The following is a 17,270-nucleotide window of genomic DNA, read 5'->3' as shown; positions in this document are numbered from 1 at the left end:
TTCTAAATCCTTAGAGTTTTTGGAAAAAAACATATGTTGCTATGTGGTTCTCAAATGTTTTCATGTCAAGGACCACCCAAAATGATATGTATTTGGCCGCGGACCCCAATCTCAAAATATTTTGTTCCAGGGACCCCCAGAAGCAAAGATTTTAGTTACAAATTTTTGCTTAAAAAATATATACATTTTCACAGTTTTTCAATAAATAGCAGATCTTCAAGCTCATAGATCTGCTATTTTTGAATAGCCAAAGAAATCTAAAATGACACATGCTTTCCTGTAGTTAATTGGTTAATGGGTTAATTTACGACCAAAACACAAAACAATATGTAGATAAGAGGTTTCTGCCCAGACAGTGACGATATACTTATTGACTGAGCCAACCACCAACTCTTCTTCCTGTGTGTTTCAGTGTTCAACGACACGTGCGACAGCAACGAGTTCATGTGCCAGAACAGACAGTGCATCCCCAAGCACTTTGTGTGTGACCACGACAACGACTGTACCGACGGCTCAGACGAGTCCATGGAGTGTGGTGAGTGTGAGCCCGGGGGTCTTCAACGTCTTTCAGGCCAAGGACCCCTTAGCTGAGAGAGAGAGAGAGGAAGCAGGGACCCGCACTACATAATGTATACAGTTGTGAAGGAAACATTTTTTCCTATCACACCAAAGATTTGGTGGCCCCCTTGTAGTAACTCTTGAGAACCCCTTAGGGGTCCTGGACCCCCTATTGAAGACCCTTGCTTTATCCTACTGTTTCTCATAATTACAGGTGGTCCATGGGAAAATGTTTTATAATGTAAAAAAATATATAATAATAATATAGATACACTGCGTTGCTTTGTAGTAGATACAGAAGATACAAAACTACACAGCATGTTTGAATCTTTGTAGCTTTGAAGTTGAAACCAGCTCAACTTTTTTGTAGCTTTGTAGCTGTTGTTGCTTTTGTAGCAGCTATTAACGTCGAATGTATCTTTGTATCTTCATGTCGCTGGCTTCTATTGAAAAAGAATGGTAACCTGTATTTGTTGTACATTACATTACATTAGAGTCATTTAGCAGACGCTTTTATCCCAAGCGACTTACAATAAGTGCATTCAACATAGGTAGGGAACGAAACTACTAATCACCAGAAGTCTTAAGTGCATTCTCTGCTAAAACAAGCAACCGAGAGTATACCTAGCACTAAGGTAAAAGTGCAATATATCAGCTACCTACTTTCTTAAACAGATGAGACAAAATAGGAAAATCAAATGAGCAAGAGCTACAACACATAAGTGTATCGACTAAACAAGATCCAATAAAATAAAACAAGAGCTTGTACAACTAGTTAACAACAAGTAGGCCAGGCAAAGAGGAAGGGTAGTGTTTCCTGAAGATGTGGGTTTTCAGTCTGCGGCGGAAGTTGGGCAGTGACTCTGCTGTCCTGACATCAGTGAGGAGTTCATTCCATCACTGTGGGGCCAGAACAGAGAAAAGTTGTGACCATGTAGATCAGCCAGAAGGACCACTGAGTGACGAGGCAGTAGCTGCTCGTAGGTTGTAGCTGCGAGTGTGAACGCAGCATTAACTCATTATGGTGCTCCATCCAGAGTACCCGACATGTGGTCCCAACGAGTTCCGCTGCGCCAACGGGCGCTGCCTCATCCAGAGCGCCTGGGAGTGTGACGGAGACTTCGACTGTCACGACCGCTCAGACGAGGCTCCCAAGAACCCTCGCTGCAACGGCCCAGGTGACACATACGCACACACACACACACACACACACACACACACACACACACACACACACCCACACACACACACACACACACACACACACACACACACACACACACACGTGCAAACCATACATTTTCTAAACACTTTAGCAATGAATACTTTAGTTTTAGGAAACGTTTGACACACTTTAACATCACAGTCACATTCATCAACACCTCCTCCCCTCTGCTTCCACTCCCTCTCCTCCCTTCTCCTCCTTCCATCCTCTAATTGTTTCCGCTGAAAAAAACAGAGAAGAAATGCAACGACACGGCGTACGCCTGCCACAACGGGAACTGCGTCAACGAGACGCTGCTGTGCGACAACAAGGACGACTGCGGCGACGGCTCAGACGAGCTCAACTGCTTCGTCAACGAGTGTCTGAACAGCAAGCTGAGTGGCTGCTCCCAGCTCTGTGAAGACCTCAAGATAGGCTTCAAGGTACAGTGTGTTGTTTACGCCAGTGCTTCTCAAACTTTTTCATGTCAAGGACCCCCAAATTGACACTTATTAGCCCGCGGACCCCCATTTGAAAAGATATGCCAGGGACCCCCATAAGAGAAGATTTTTACGGCTCTACAGCAGTGATTCTCAACCATTTTAATTTCAAGGACCCCCAGTTTGACATGCATTTATATCTCTGGGACCCCAATTCATATTGAAAAATCTATGTCAATCTAACTCTGAGAGTGTACAAATGGAACCAAATGGACCCGTTAGGGTCCATTTGGTTCCATTTGTACACTCTCAGAGTTACAGACCCATAAGGGTCCATTTGGTTCCTGTCCATCATTTAGCTGGGGACCCCCTGGAACTCCCTCAAGTACCCCTAGGCGTCCCCGGACCCCACTTTGAGAACCAACGGTTTACACTGTGAAAGTGAAATGCTTGACACCTTATTATAAGCGACTTTGGGCTTGTTCTTCTGTAAAGTCGCTTAAATATTAGTTGCAGGTTGTGTTTTGTTTGGTCTTGTTTCTAGTTGTTTATTTGGGCTTGCTTCCTAAATGTTGTTTGAACCAGTGGTTCTCAAACATTTTCACGTCAAGGACCCCCCATATGAATATGACCACCAGGTGCATTTGATGTATTACCTTGTGTTTACCTTGTTTACTGTAAATCACTCTGGATTAAGAGCTTACATTACAGTACATTACAGTCATTTAGCAGACGATTTTATCCAAAGCGACTTACAATAAGTGCATTCAACATAGGTAGGGAACAAAACTACTAATCACCAGAAGTCCTAAGTGCATTTTCTGCTAAAACAAGCAACCAAGAGTATACCTATTGCTAAGGTAAAAGTACAATATACCAGCTACCTACTTTCTTAAACAGATGACAGCTTATGCTAAATGCCTACATTGTAAGTTGTCATGTCCAAAACTGTTGCTTTTCAGAATTCAAATTAAAAAATTGCAAATGTAGCAGATCTACAAGTTCAAAATGTGACGTAAAACAGTCTTGTAGATCTGCTACTTTTTATGCTTTTGTGTGATGCTTTTGTGTAGCTTTACCCACTCTGTCATGTCTCCTCCTTACTGCGTAGATGTACTGTAGCTTTACCCACTCTGTTGTAGCTTTACCCACTCTGTTCCTGGCTCCTTACAGTGCCGATGCCACCCCGGCTTCCGTCTGAAGGACGATGGGAAGACGTGTGTGGACGTGGACGAGTGCACCACCACCTACCCCTGCACCCAGCGCTGCATCAACACACACGGCAGCTTCCACTGTCTGTGTGTGGAGGGCTTCCAGCTCAGCCCCGAAGACCCCACCATCTGCAAGTCCACCTCCGGTAAGACAGTCAAACTTTGTTTCAAGTCAAGGACCCCCCCCATATATATGAGCCAGACAGGCTTTGCAGGGTGGGTGTATTTTCTAAAGTTAAACCAACTCTCACTTCCTCCAGAGGTGGAACCTTTCCTCATCTTTGCCAACCGCTACTACCTGAGGAAGCTCAGCCTGAGTGGAAACAACTACACCCTGATCAAACAGGTAAAACTACACCCTGATCAAACAGGTAAAACTACACCCTGATCAAACAGGTAAAACTACACCCTGATCAAACAGGTAAAACTACACCCTGATCAAACAGATGACAACCTTTGGATGAAACAACACATCCAATAGAGTACAGAAGTCCTGACGTCACTCCCTGGGTCGTAAAGTAATTTCTCTATGGAGAATAACATTGGGTCATCTTAGAATCGTCTCATATAAGAATTGTGGTCCCAAAATAAACAAACTGTCTCTGCGATATTGTCAGGGAGGAGGCTCTGTATCGTTTACGATAGTCAGTCACTCATATTTGATACATTCTGTTTCTAGCGAAAATATAACTAATTCGGCGGAAGTAACATTATCGTTTTCTCACCGTCAGTTGATGCTTCATATCCATAAGAGTCAAACCGCCAGGATCATTATTTTTGGAACACAGTTCTTATTTGACGCGATATTAAACACGTCTATGGGAATTCAGAATGGGGGGGAAAAAACGCGACCCAGGTAGGATGCGTAAATTACGTCAGACTTCGGTGCTCTATTGCAAACCTGTGCAATATTCTGCAACGCAGACTGCTTTAGGCATGATGATGCCGGAATGTGTTCTAATGTGAAACTAATGTGAACTTGTGGTGGTGTGTGTGACAGGGCTTGAACAACGCGGTGGCTCTGGACTTTGACTATCGGCAGCAGATGATCTACTGGACGGACGTGACCACCCAGGGCAGCATGATCAGACGCATGCACATCAACGGCAGTGATGTCCAGGTCAGTGTGGCGGCAATCACAATGATGAGGGTTTGATTAGCGGGGAAGGGAAACCGTATTCAACATGCTCATCGTTGCTGTCGGGCACGATCGAACCTTCTATCTCAGTATTTCTTTTCTTTTTTTTCTCTTTAATAAATCAGTGCTATGGAACACCCTTTACGTCTGTCTGTGGGTTTTACAAATATTGAACCAATGAAAAGTATTAAGAATAGCTTCTGACTAAACCTCCTAACTCCATTGGATCCTCAAACTGTCTGTCAAACCTTCTAACTCCACCCCCTCTGTTCTGCGTGGCACACAGAGCAACTTTATAACGACTCAGGTTTTTTATTTTTTTTTATTTGACTTGGTCATTCTAATCAATGATGGACAAAACAACTATCTCCACAACTCATTCAGTGCCACTGGACGTTTAAAACGTCATTTCTTTTTTGGAAAAAAATGTTCAGAACCCAAGATATGATGATATGATATGATGATGTTCTGCTCCATTCACTTCTTGTTTAACTTCTTACTGAAAAAGGCTGTATCTCGGCTCCTAAGCACTTTTTTTTTACAATGAATTTTGGTTGTGGCACTGAATGAGTTTTAATGGTCAAAAACCTCCTAACTCCACTTGAGCTGTATTTGGGTAAAGTGATGATAATCTATTCAAGTATCTGACAATGTATAAAGTCACCATACCAACTTTGATGAGGCAGTATTGTGTTGTTTTACAAATGTTTTTTTTTTGTTTCGTTTTTTTCAAAATATATATATATATATTTTGGACATTTTGGTTTGGTTGGTTTCTGCCCGTCAGCAGAGATATGGTTGTATTAACCCATTAAGACCTGGAACTGTGTCATTTTTAGATTTGAGCTAAAAAGCATTATTTTACACTTTGGGCTATTCAAAAATAGCAGATATACAAGCTCATAGCGCGGCACCGAGTGCCGCGCTACGAGCTTGTAGATCTGCTATTTTTTTTAAATCGTGAAAATGTGTGCAAATCTTTGAATATATATATATTTTTAAAGCGAACATTTTTAACTCAAATCTTTGCTTCTGGGGGTCCCTGGAACAAAATATTTTGATGGGGGTCCGCGGCCAAATACATATAATTTTGGGGGTCCTTGACATGAAAAAGATTGAGCACCACTGATATAGAAACATACGTTTTTCAGAAAACTGTTGAGATTTAGGAGACATGTAGAATCGTCTTCAGGTCTCAATGGGTTAAAAATGTTTTGTGATGTCACCGTTGGATAGAAAACTATAAAACGTGGTGCGTACTGTAATATACAGAGTGCATGTATGGCTCCTTGACAGGTCCTTCACCGCACGTCGCTCAGCAACCCAGACGGCCTGGCTGTGGATTGGGTGGGAGGAAACCTGTACTGGTGCGACAAGGGGCGGGACACCATCGAGGTGTCCAAACTGAACGGGGCGTACCGCACGGTCCTGGTCAACACCGGCCTGAAGGAGCCACGCGCCGTGGCGGTGGACGTGCGCTACGGGTAAGAGGACTGTGGTTTTTGTGGGGAATGTGATTGGTGTAGCAGCGTCAGCTGAGCTGGGTTGTTTGCTGTGATTGGTGTACTTTTCTTAGGACATACGTACGACATACGTATACATATCTACTCAGGGGACATACATACTAGAGATGCGCGGATAAGGTTTATCGTCACCCGAATCCGCATATACATGTTCATTATCCACCCGCCATCCACCCGCGGTTAATTATACCATCCTATTTCTAGATCTGCACCAACCGCATCAAATTATTATTATTTTCCTGACGTTAGTTTTCAACAATGTTACTCACCACTGTCTGTCGCGATGTAGTGACTGTATACAATCCATATCTATGGTAACAACAAGACGGAGCTTGAAGCTTCATTTTATTTTACTTTCGCTTTTAACTTGGCAACAAAGCGAAACGTACTTTTGGGGTAATTTGGCGCTTGTTTTGGACTTGTTTTCATAGACCTTGCTGCTTATTTCTCTCGCAAAATATGGCAACACTGGCTGGAGCCGGTACAGAGACCCCTTAACGTGCAGTAGGCGGCTAATTTGTGCCTGATGTAAAATTACGTAATATTAAAATACTACAAACGCAAGCATGCCGAGATTTCATGCTTTTTAAAAGCTATAATAGGCCTATAGATTGATATCATTAATGTAATTCCCACATTTGTTCACCCGCGGTTTATCCAATATTAATTCATTATTATATTTGATTGACCCAAATCCACCCAAACTGCGGTTAACTGCAGCAAACGCGGCTAAAACTGCGATCCGCGCATCTCTAGTACATACTGTACAGACCAACACTGTTCTAGACTCTTGCATAGTGACCCCCCCCCCCCCCCCCCCCCCGACGCGGTGTCTCCCCCCCCCTGACAGGTACTTGTACTGGTCTGACTGGGGCGACCACCCCCACATCGGGAGGATCGGGATGGACGGCACCAACAGGAGCGCCATCGTGGACGATAAGATCACCTGGCCCAACGGCCTGACGCTGGACTTCATCAACGACCGCATCTACTGGGCCGACGCCCGGGAGGATTACATCGAGTTCGCCAGCCTGGACGGAACCAACAGACACACAGGTGTGACACACACACACACACACACACGCGCGCGCACGCACACGCACACACACACACACACACACACACACACACACACACACACACACACACACACACACACACACACACACACACACACACACACACACACACACACACACACACACAGATACTTTTTCGATAGAATCACAAACATGAAAAATGGCCAACATTATGAGAAGACAGCATGTAATTACACAGGTACAGGTAAAAAGAAAATTACTGTCTAAGAGTTAAATAAGCACATTATATTGTGTGTAAGAATATAATTTGATAATCTTACAATTTACAATTTAGGCATTTAGCAGACGCTCTTAATTGACTGCCAGAGTTTAATCTCATAATGTACTCACCAGTGCCAAGGTTTTATTGTTGTTTTTTTGTTTTTTTCATGTCGCCATAGACCCCGCTAAATCCGTTTAAAATGCGCGTTCATTTGGTTCTACACACACAGGGGATCTGTGTGAAGCTAACAGTGCAGACCGCATCTCATTGCGACCCGCCATCTTGAAGTTACAGTGGTGAACGCTAGACAGTGAAATGCGAGGAGAAAAACAACAACCGAGATAATCGACTTTAAAACCGCATCCCAGACAGGAAGCGGATACTATCGAAAAAAACGGAACCAGTTTAATTCCGTTTCCTGTCCGCCTACCGGAACCGGACATGGATCAAAAAATTCGGAAAGTGCACTTTTTCGAATTAACATTGGATTTTCAAAATATCACCAGTTCGCGTAGATCTACGCAACTTTTAATCGGTTCGCGTAGATCTACGCGATTGGCAGTCAATGTGTTAATTCAGAGCGATTTACAGTAAGCAAGGTAAACACAAGGTAATACATCAAATGCATAGAAACAGTAATCCGAACAGTATAATATCAAATAATCAATAATCTGTACATTGAAACTATACAAACTATAGGATGCCAGGTCAACAAATGAACCTGTCCGCTGTCTACATAACATGCTATCTAAAGATGAATCTTACCATGAGTAGTGAAAGAAAAGAAGCAATGAAAGCAGTGGGAACATTGTTTACTCTTGTATTCTTTATTTGTGCATTTTAACGATTGTTATATAATATCCTTCACCATACTTCCATACATGTTCATGCACTTTATAATATTCTGACACTCTTTTGGTTTTGTGTAGTTCTGAGTCAGGACATCCCCCACATCTTCGCCATGACTCTGTTTGAGGAGCACATCTACTGGACAGACTGGGAGACCAAGTCCATCAACAGAGCCCACAAGACCCAGGGCACCAACAAGACCATGCTCATCAGCACCCTGCACAGACCCATGGACATCCACATCTTCCACCCCTACCGGCAGCCTGAGGGTCTGTACCACCTACTGTATACAACAGTGTTACACCTACTGTTCAACACATTCTCACAGATAGGCGTCAGTTAGTGTCGCTCTGTAATTTTCACTCCCTAATGCGTCACTATAATACAAAAACTAAAAGGCACGCATTGGAGCTTCAAATACTACTCGAATCAAGGGTTTGGCCAGTTGCCTCGTGGCTAACCTGGTAGCAGCGCTTAGTTAGTAACTGCAACCTTCCGTGATTGAATCCCTCTGTGAGGTTAGGGTTAGGGTTAGGTTTAGGCATTGACTTTCAGGGTGTCCCGTCATGTCAAAACTTGACTTCGTCATGTCAAAACTTGACTTTCAGGGTGTCGCGTCATGTCAAAACTTGACGTTTCAGGGCTACTGACAAAGCGGGAAAATGTGATGCCTTGGGTCAGCCTGAGGGTCTGTGCCACCTACTGCAAACTCTTGAGTGTGTAACAATCGAACCAAATCCATTATTAGGTCGATGATTGCTCGATGATTATGTATCGTCTCTGTCGGGTGAAAACCTCATTATGTCCAAAACTGTTACTTTTCAGGATTCAAATAAAAAAAACAGCAAAAGTAGCAGATCTACAAGCTGTTGGATCTGCAACTTTTTGATGCTTTTGTGTGACACTGCAGTATGATTAAGTAGAGCGTTAATTTAAGAAAAAAAACATGGTTTCTGCCCCGACAGCAACAATATTATTCATATTGTACGTGTTTTTTCCACACCTTGTAGTGGCCGGTCACCCGTGTCAGACGGACAACGGCGGCTGCAGTAACCTGTGTCTGCTCTCACCTGGAGGGGGCTACAAGTGTGCCTGTCCCACCAACTTCTACCTGGCAGCCGACGGCAGACAGTGCATGTCCAACTGCACCGCCAGCCAGGTGATTCACCCTGGGTTCACTATGTGTTGTACTTACACTATATGACTTTATGTCTCGTTTCTGTTTTTTAATACATTATACTGATTCTAAAGCCTGTGTCTCTCCCGTCAGTATGTGTGCAAGAACGACAAGTGCATTCCGTTCTGGTGGAAGTGTGACACGGAAGACGACTGCGGCGACCGGTCGGACGAACCTGCAGAGTGCCGTGAGTGGAGATACCGAGAAATGACCTCAAAAGTCGTGCTCGGTGTTGGGCAAGCTGCTAAATGTTGCTACTGTAGCTAAGCTACTATAGTTAGCTCTTCATGAAAAGCAACTGAGCCACACTAAAAGCTCTCTTTCAAAACAAGTATAGGTGGTATATAACCTACAGTACACTACAAATTACTTAGTAAAAGTAGTTAGGAAGCTAGCAGCTTTGTTGGTAATTAGGCTGAGGACGTTATTACATCGCGTGATTGAATAAAACGTGACTAGAAATGTAAGGAGATGGACGATTCTCTCTTTGATGTGATGTTGATGTGGCACTGAAAATGTATAGTGATGTAGCTTTTGCAAAGCTACCCAGCTACATGGTGGAAAGAATTGCTCAACTACTTGAAAGCTACGTTATTCTGAAAGCAATGAAGCTACCGACAAGCTAGCTAGGAAATGTAGTTGAGCGTAAAGGTGTTGGGCAGTACCTTGGCTATGAGTTAGCTAAACTACTACCCAACACTTCTTGCTTATTATTATTATTGTGTACTCCATGTTATTGTACTGTATTCGCTGGTGTGGTAATGCTGCTGTGTTGTGTTTCCTACCCTGTAGCTGAGTTTAAATGCAGGCCAGGTCAGTTCCAGTGTGGCACAGGCATCTGTACCAACCCTGCGTACATCTGCGACGGAGACAACGACTGTCAGGACAACTCTGATGAGGCCAACTGCGGTACGCATGCTGTTAACTTAAAAGTCGCAACCCGTTGTGAGCTTGTAAATCTGCTATTTTTTAAAAATTCTTAAAGGTGAAAATTCAGGACTCATCAGCTAGATGAATGCTGATACCGATGTTGTCAGAAAAGTCAAATATGGCCGACATATCGGCCAAACCCATATATATGTCGGGCTGCTAATAATTGACCATGTCCTCTGTGTATTGTATCCAGATATCCACGTGTGCCTGCCCAGTCAGTTTAAATGCACACACCCCAGCCGCTGTATCCCGGGCATCTTCCGCTGTAACGGCCAGGACAACTGTGGAGAGGGAGAGGATGAGAAAGACTGTCGTAAGTTATGTTATGTTGTCCCTTGACTTCCCTTCACCCATTCAATCCAGGAACGCATCTACAAAGGTCTTCTAAATCCTAACTGGTTTCTGAAGAACGTATGTTGCTATAATATCAGTGGTGCTCATATATATATATATATTCAAAGATTTGAGAAAAAAAAAAGCAGATCTACAAGCTCGGCACTGAGTGCCGTGCTATGAGCTTGTATATCTGACATCTAAAATGACACAGATGTGTTCCCGGATTGAAGGCATTGTTGCCGTAATGCGTAGGTTTATCTTTTATTCTTGCCATGCATTAGTCATTAAAGGCTATTAGTATTAAAGGCTTTTACATTTTTCCACAAGAGTGCTTTGGTCTCGTCCATTTTTTTGCCAGACAATGACATGTACTGACGTTGGTACAGTATGTTCCTTTCAGGTGGCCTTTCATTGCTACTGTCCTCCCTCAATAATACGATTTAGTAAATGGACTCTGCCATGGTTGTCTTTGTCATGTGTTGTATAGAGGTGACCTGTGTCTTTGTGTCATGTGTTGTATAGCGGAGGTGACCTGTGTCTTTGTGTCATGTGTTGTATAGCGGAGGTGACCTGTGTTTTGTGTCATGTGTTGTATAGAGGTGACCTGTGTCTTTGTGTCATGTGTTGTATAGCGGAGGTGACCTGTGTTTTGTGTCATGTGTTGTATAGCGGAGGTGACCTGTGTCTTTGTGTCATGTGTTGTATAGCGGAGGTGACCTGCGCCCCCAACCAGTTCCAGTGCTCCATCACCAAGCGCTGCATCCCCCGGGTGTGGGTGTGTGACCGGGACAATGACTGCGTGGACGGATCGGACGAGCCCGCCAACTGCAGTAAGGCCCCAGCTGTACACACGCACACGCACACACACACATCCCTATGTATTTACTACAATGTTATGCACGCATATATTGTCGCTTGTACCCCTCCCATCCCCCCTCCTTCTCAACGTTCCGTATCTTTGGACCTGTTCTCCCGGTGTCCCCTTGCAGCCCAGATGACGTGCGGTGTGGACGAGTTCCGCTGTAAGGACTCTGGACGCTGCATCCCGGCCCGATGGAAGTGTGACGGAGAGGACGACTGTGGGGACGCCTCCGATGAACCCAAGGAGGAGTGTGGTAAGAGACAGTTACAGTTTATAGACGTTTTCCTTCCAAGAACCCCCTAATAGACCATATTCACACGGCGGCCATTTTGGAATTTAAAATTGAAAGTGCCACCCCGTTGCCGTGGCAACCGGGGTGAATACGGTCTATTGATATGTATTGTGTGTAATTAACATAGGTTTTTGGCCTAGCCCGGAAACGTCGGGTCTGGGAGGGTCGGGTTCGGGCATAATTTGAGAACTCTAGTCCAGGCACCCATAGGTGCAGGAATGTCCTTGTGGGACAAATGTGAGTGTGACTGCCTTCCACTAGGGCTGGTAAATTAATATTCGAATTTCGAATATTCCTCGAATATGGGGGAAATATGTATATTCGAATATGAAAATAAAAAAAAATATGAAATGTTTTCATGTTTATTTGACAGGAACAATACAAAAAACAATGTATTATTGGATCCGAGCACTTGATACATTGTTTTTTGTATTGTCCCTGTCAAATAAACATTAAAAATATATATATTTTTAAATAATAATAATAATAATAGTATTCGAATATATTCGAATATCTGCCAATTTTTAAGACCAATATTCGAATATTATTTCTGAGGAAAGTTACCAGCCCTACCTTCCACTCACACTACTCATTTCTGATTGGTTCTCAGACGAACGTACGTGCGAGCCCTACCAGTTCCGCTGCAAGAACAACCGCTGTGTGCCGGGCCGCTGGCAGTGTGACTACGACAACGACTGTGGGGACAACTCTGACGAGGACAAGTGTGGTAGGTCCTCTTCTCAATCCCCCTACCCACCCCCCCCCCCCCCCCCTCACCCTCACAACCATTCAGGTCCTCACAGTACGTAACGAACACACTCACTGATCATTGATCATCGTCTGTATGAAAGTAATGATGTCATAACGTTGCTGTTGGGGCAGGAACCTCTTATCTCCATATTCTAACCTTTTTGTGTTTTTTGAGTGATCCTACATTTGACCGTGTGTGTCTGTCCGTCCGTATGTTTGCGGACGGCCTCAACATGTTTGTGTCTGGCCTCAACAGCTGCAGCTGATTGCAACACAAAGATGCAACCAGTTACACTAATTAAACACAAACAGGAGCGCAACACATGCGCATAATGAACTCATCAAAGGCACCACTCACTTCACACTGGGTGTGATTTTTTTGTACTTGATCATACTACAGCGTCACAAAAAAAAGTCATCAAAAGTAGCAGATATACAAGCTCGAATTTGAGCTTGTATATCTGCTACTTTTTTTATTTTATTTGAAAAATCTGAAAAGTAACAGTTCTGGACATTATGAGGTTTCCACCCGACAGAGACGATAATTCTTGCATGAGATGTTTGTTATCAAACAGTCAAATCGAACCGTTTTATGGATGGTAAGCGATGCGCCGGTGATCTGCGTGTGCCTGTGTGTGTGTGTGTGTGTGTGTGTGTGTGTGTGTGTGTGTGTGTGTGTGTGTGTGTGTGTGTGTGTGTGTGTGTGTGTGTGTGTGTGTGTGTGTGTGTGTGTGTGTGTGTGTGTGTGTGTGTGTGTGTGTGTGTGTGTGTGTGTGTGTGTGTGTGTGTGCGTGAGTGTGTGTGTGTGTGTGTTATGTAAAGGGATAATAAACAGCGGCCATTATTGAGAAAATAAACCCGGGACAGGGTGATGATTCAGTTCCCCTCCGCCCGATGCGAAGTGCATGGAAGGCTCTGGAATCGAGAGGTTTATTTCTCACCTCGCTGTTCATTATCCTGCTTATTATTACACGGCTACTTAATACATACATTATTAAATTGACACAAAATATGACAACAACATGATTTTGTTGATTATGAAGTCCTTTTGCACACCTACTTCAATGGACAGGTGCGTCTGAGCCATAGGGCATAGCAGTGGCGGCCATTTTCTGCTTCCACTCCAAAATAGTCAATGCATTTTTCCCATAGACATTTCCAAAAATATTTATATCAATTCATTTAAGCCTAGAATCAAGCCATCCAGGGTCCTGGTGAATCATGACATTTTTTTCTGTGATTTGTTTTTATTCTATATTTATCTTTATCATAGCAACGGTCTGTTCTTCATGGCAACGGTCTGTTCATCATAGCAACGGTCTGTTCTTCATAGCAACGGTCTGCTATCGAGAAATAACAGACTGCTAACTGCCGTGATTGACCAATCACAATCGAGCATACAACCAAGCCGTGTAATAAAGCATGGTATACCATATTGGTTCTCAACGTGGGGTTCGAGGCCCGCCAGGGGGGGATGAGGGATAAAGGTAAATCCTTTATCCTTTAGTTAGGAACCAAATGGACCGTTACGGGTCTAAATGTATGCCTATAGTGCATATCAAACTGGGGTAAGGTTGAGAATCACCGGTATGTACCGTATTAGTTCAACAGCACACGCTTGTAGATACTTATGGTAATTTCTTTTGCCTTGATTTGTTGTGTTGTTGCCGTCTGCACATCTCACACCATCATCTCATGTCTATTTTGCATTTCACACACTGGCCCGTTGGCGTGATCTAGAGGTAGGTCTGTTCACCCTATCAGCTCATAACACCCCCCCCCCCCCCACCCTCTGCTACCCCAGCCCCCTCCAGCTACCCCCCACCCCCCCACCTGCCCCTCTAGCTGCCCCCCAAACTTCCCCAAATGTACTGTGTAAGTCCTCCTGTTTGGTCTTGTATTGCTGCATGATCGGACATCTCCACCTAGCTAAAGGTTCATAGGTTCTGGATTTGTAGTGCGCCCCCCCATCCAGTTATTACACTGGGCCTGGGGTGCAGAAGGATAAAAGAGAAAAACACAGGACAAGACAAAGAAGACTAGAGTAGGACAACAAGAACTCAGTCACACTGTCTGTCAGCAGGGTTGCCAGTTCTCCTTATTATAATTTCCCCGCAAGATTTTATTTGAAAATAGCCGATCTACAAGCTCACAACGCGTCGCATGAGCTTCTAGATCTGCTATTTTCAAATAGCTGATGTATATGTTAAAGTGCTCATGTGGCCCATAGTCATGACATGACGTTAGTATATCACAGGGACACACCCACAAAACACAAAACAACAAGTGAACCTAGGAGTCCTCTACAGTGAGAAGGTACAATGGTGTAAAGGTTTAATTCAACATAGTTGCTAGAACAGCAGCGATATGTCTCTCTAACAAACCTAGCCTATAGGCACACTGCATTGCAAACCAGTCCTGTGCTTGGACCAATATAAAGGGGTCGCCCTGAAGACTTTGAATTGGTTCTGTATCATGAAGTTATGTTTTTTTTTAAATCTCAGATTTGTTTCCACCCATGGTTTAGCTCTACTACACTGAATTTAGGGCATTTCAGTATAGGTGGAGATGTCCGGATCGTGCGGCTACGCGAGACTATGCTACATGTACCGTACGTACTGTAATGTATGTTGGGCTGTTAACTAGCGCCTCCTCCCCCTCAGTCCCTCCTCTCTGCAGCCCCTCCCCCTCCTCTCCTCTCGGCTCAGATCTCTCGTAAGCCTAGCCTCGGATCAAGACCATCATAGATGTATTTTATTGAGTCTGACTTTTTCCTATAAGTCACTGGACATCCGCGCGGAATGCCCGTACTTCTCTGCACATGTACAAAATAAAAACATATAAAGTGCTGACCCTGTAGCCACGGACGTTAATGCGACATTTGGAACCTGTGGGCACTGTCTTAATCTATATTTTTCAATAGATATGTGTTTTAATCCCGTCTGTGTTGGATTCTGTAGGAAGTTCCCTGTATTCCTCAATGGGTGGTAGTGACGGGCGTCGGGGGCACATCAGGTGAAAGCCGGTATTACACTCTATGTAAACAGGATGTAAAGGAGGGGGGAAACGATGGTGTTCGGCCATAGACGGGTTTAAAAAGACGGGTTTAATATATCTGTTGAAAAATACAGACTAATATATTGCACGTAGGTTCCTAATGTCGTGTTAACATCCGTGGCTACAGGGCCAGCACTTTATGTTTTATTTTTGTATGGAGAAGAACGGGCTTTCCGCGCGGATATCTAGTGACTAAAGGGGGGTAGAGACCAAGACTATCATAGATACGAAAGTATAAGTCAGACTCGATAAAATACATCAATGACCGTCTTGATCTAAGGCTAAAACAAACTCCCCTCTCTGGCTCCCTGTCCTCCGTACCGTACGCCCTCTGACCTCTGACCCCTGACCTCTGTCCCGTCTCGTCCTCCTCAGTGCCCCGGCAGTGTTCAGAGAGCGAGTTCTCCTGCACCAACGGCCGCTGCATCGCCGGCCGCTGGAAGTGCGACGGAGACCACGACTGTGCCGACGGCTCGGATGAGGTAGGTGCCCCTCCGAACCCCCGAGTCTGTACGAGAAGTGGTTCTAACGTTGTGTTGAAAAATAGATCTAAGGGTCTAATTACGGCCTGGCATCTGAAGTCAAGTTGATGACGTCATGTTGACGCTGTGATGTCATATTAACACGGTGACATAATATCGCTGTGATGTCATATTGAGCTATTTGTATCTCCATTGACTCCTGGTATATATCGTTGTTGTCGGGCAGAAACGTCTTATCTCCATATTTAAAGTTTTTGTGTTCTTTTTTTCCGTAAACAAACTTCCTACTTGATCATACTACAGCGTCACCCAAAAGTATCAACAATAGCAGATCTACAAGCTCGAAGGCTTGTCGATCTACTACTTTTTCTATTTTTTTATTCGAATCCTGAAAAGTAACACTTTTGGACGTATGAGGTTTCCATCCGACAGAGACGATATACTGTAATAAAAGTTTTAAAAACATATATATATTTTCAAAGGTGACAAAATAGTTGTTAATGGGAGTTAATTGCTGTTGTATTATTATTGTCCGTGCAGAATGGCTGTGATGTGAAGTGCGACAGCGACCAGTTCCAGTGTAAGAACGGCCACTGCATCCCCATAAGGTGGCGCTGTGACGCAGACGCCGACTGCATGGACGGCAGCGACGAGGAGAAATGCGACAGTGGTGGTGAGAAACGCACACACACACGCACACACACACACACACACACACACACACACACACACACACATACACACACGCGCACACTGCAGCATAAATGCAAGAATTTAGAACAATGTGGAGAAAAATTGCAGCGGTCTGAAATGTAACCTCAGTGGAATCCCTCAAAACAAACCCATAGAAATACAATAAACACAGCATCAGCAGCATAATGCTGTACAGCAATAATTCAACAGCAGCAGGACTATCATAAATAATAAATAGGCCTATTATACTCCTCCTATCTTCATAAGTTGTGTCTGGTAGAGAAGTCCTTAATGAGGCTGGTAAAAAAAAAAATCCAATTTGCACAGAATGTCACTTTCAGTGGACATCAGAGACATTGTGGATCCCAGTCTATTTTTAGCTACAGTCACAGTTCTGTAAAAAAAGAACACTCCCCGCTGACAGAGTACGTGTGCTACTGAGGGATTTTCTATAGTAGTCTTT

At 43.9% G+C, this 17,270-nt stretch overlaps 1 protein-coding gene across 1 annotated transcript in view; it reads left to right on the top strand.

Moving 5' to 3' along the window:
* Nucleotides 1-17,270, top strand: part of LOC311049173 (low-density lipoprotein receptor-related protein 1-like) — a 220,935-nt gene that overhangs the window by 178,418 nt on the left and 25,247 nt on the right. The window contains exons 51-68 of the mRNA XM_084062652.1: nucleotides 413-535; nucleotides 1,596-1,736; nucleotides 2,018-2,205; nucleotides 3,376-3,559; nucleotides 3,674-3,759; nucleotides 4,414-4,533; nucleotides 5,848-6,035; nucleotides 6,925-7,130; nucleotides 8,306-8,494; nucleotides 9,236-9,384; nucleotides 9,496-9,589; nucleotides 10,195-10,311; nucleotides 10,529-10,648; nucleotides 11,379-11,501; nucleotides 11,661-11,786; nucleotides 12,436-12,552; nucleotides 16,008-16,114; nucleotides 16,655-16,787. Coding sequence (XP_083918778.1) covers nucleotides 413-535; nucleotides 1,596-1,736; nucleotides 2,018-2,205; nucleotides 3,376-3,559; nucleotides 3,674-3,759; nucleotides 4,414-4,533; nucleotides 5,848-6,035; nucleotides 6,925-7,130; nucleotides 8,306-8,494; nucleotides 9,236-9,384; nucleotides 9,496-9,589; nucleotides 10,195-10,311; nucleotides 10,529-10,648; nucleotides 11,379-11,501; nucleotides 11,661-11,786; nucleotides 12,436-12,552; nucleotides 16,008-16,114; nucleotides 16,655-16,787 — 2,511 coding nt within the window. The remainder of the gene's footprint in view (nucleotides 1-412; nucleotides 536-1,595; nucleotides 1,737-2,017; nucleotides 2,206-3,375; nucleotides 3,560-3,673; nucleotides 3,760-4,413; nucleotides 4,534-5,847; nucleotides 6,036-6,924; nucleotides 7,131-8,305; nucleotides 8,495-9,235; nucleotides 9,385-9,495; nucleotides 9,590-10,194; nucleotides 10,312-10,528; nucleotides 10,649-11,378; nucleotides 11,502-11,660; nucleotides 11,787-12,435; nucleotides 12,553-16,007; nucleotides 16,115-16,654; nucleotides 16,788-17,270) is intronic.

The sequence above is a fragment of the Gymnoscopelus microlampas genome (assembly GCF_963454915.1).
Source record: "Gymnoscopelus microlampas genome assembly, chromosome: 7".
Lineage (NCBI taxonomy): Eukaryota > Metazoa > Chordata > Actinopteri > Myctophiformes > Myctophidae > Gymnoscopelus > Gymnoscopelus microlampas.
The sequence above is the reverse complement of the archived record's forward strand: the minus strand, read 5'-3'. Positions and strand labels throughout refer to the sequence as shown.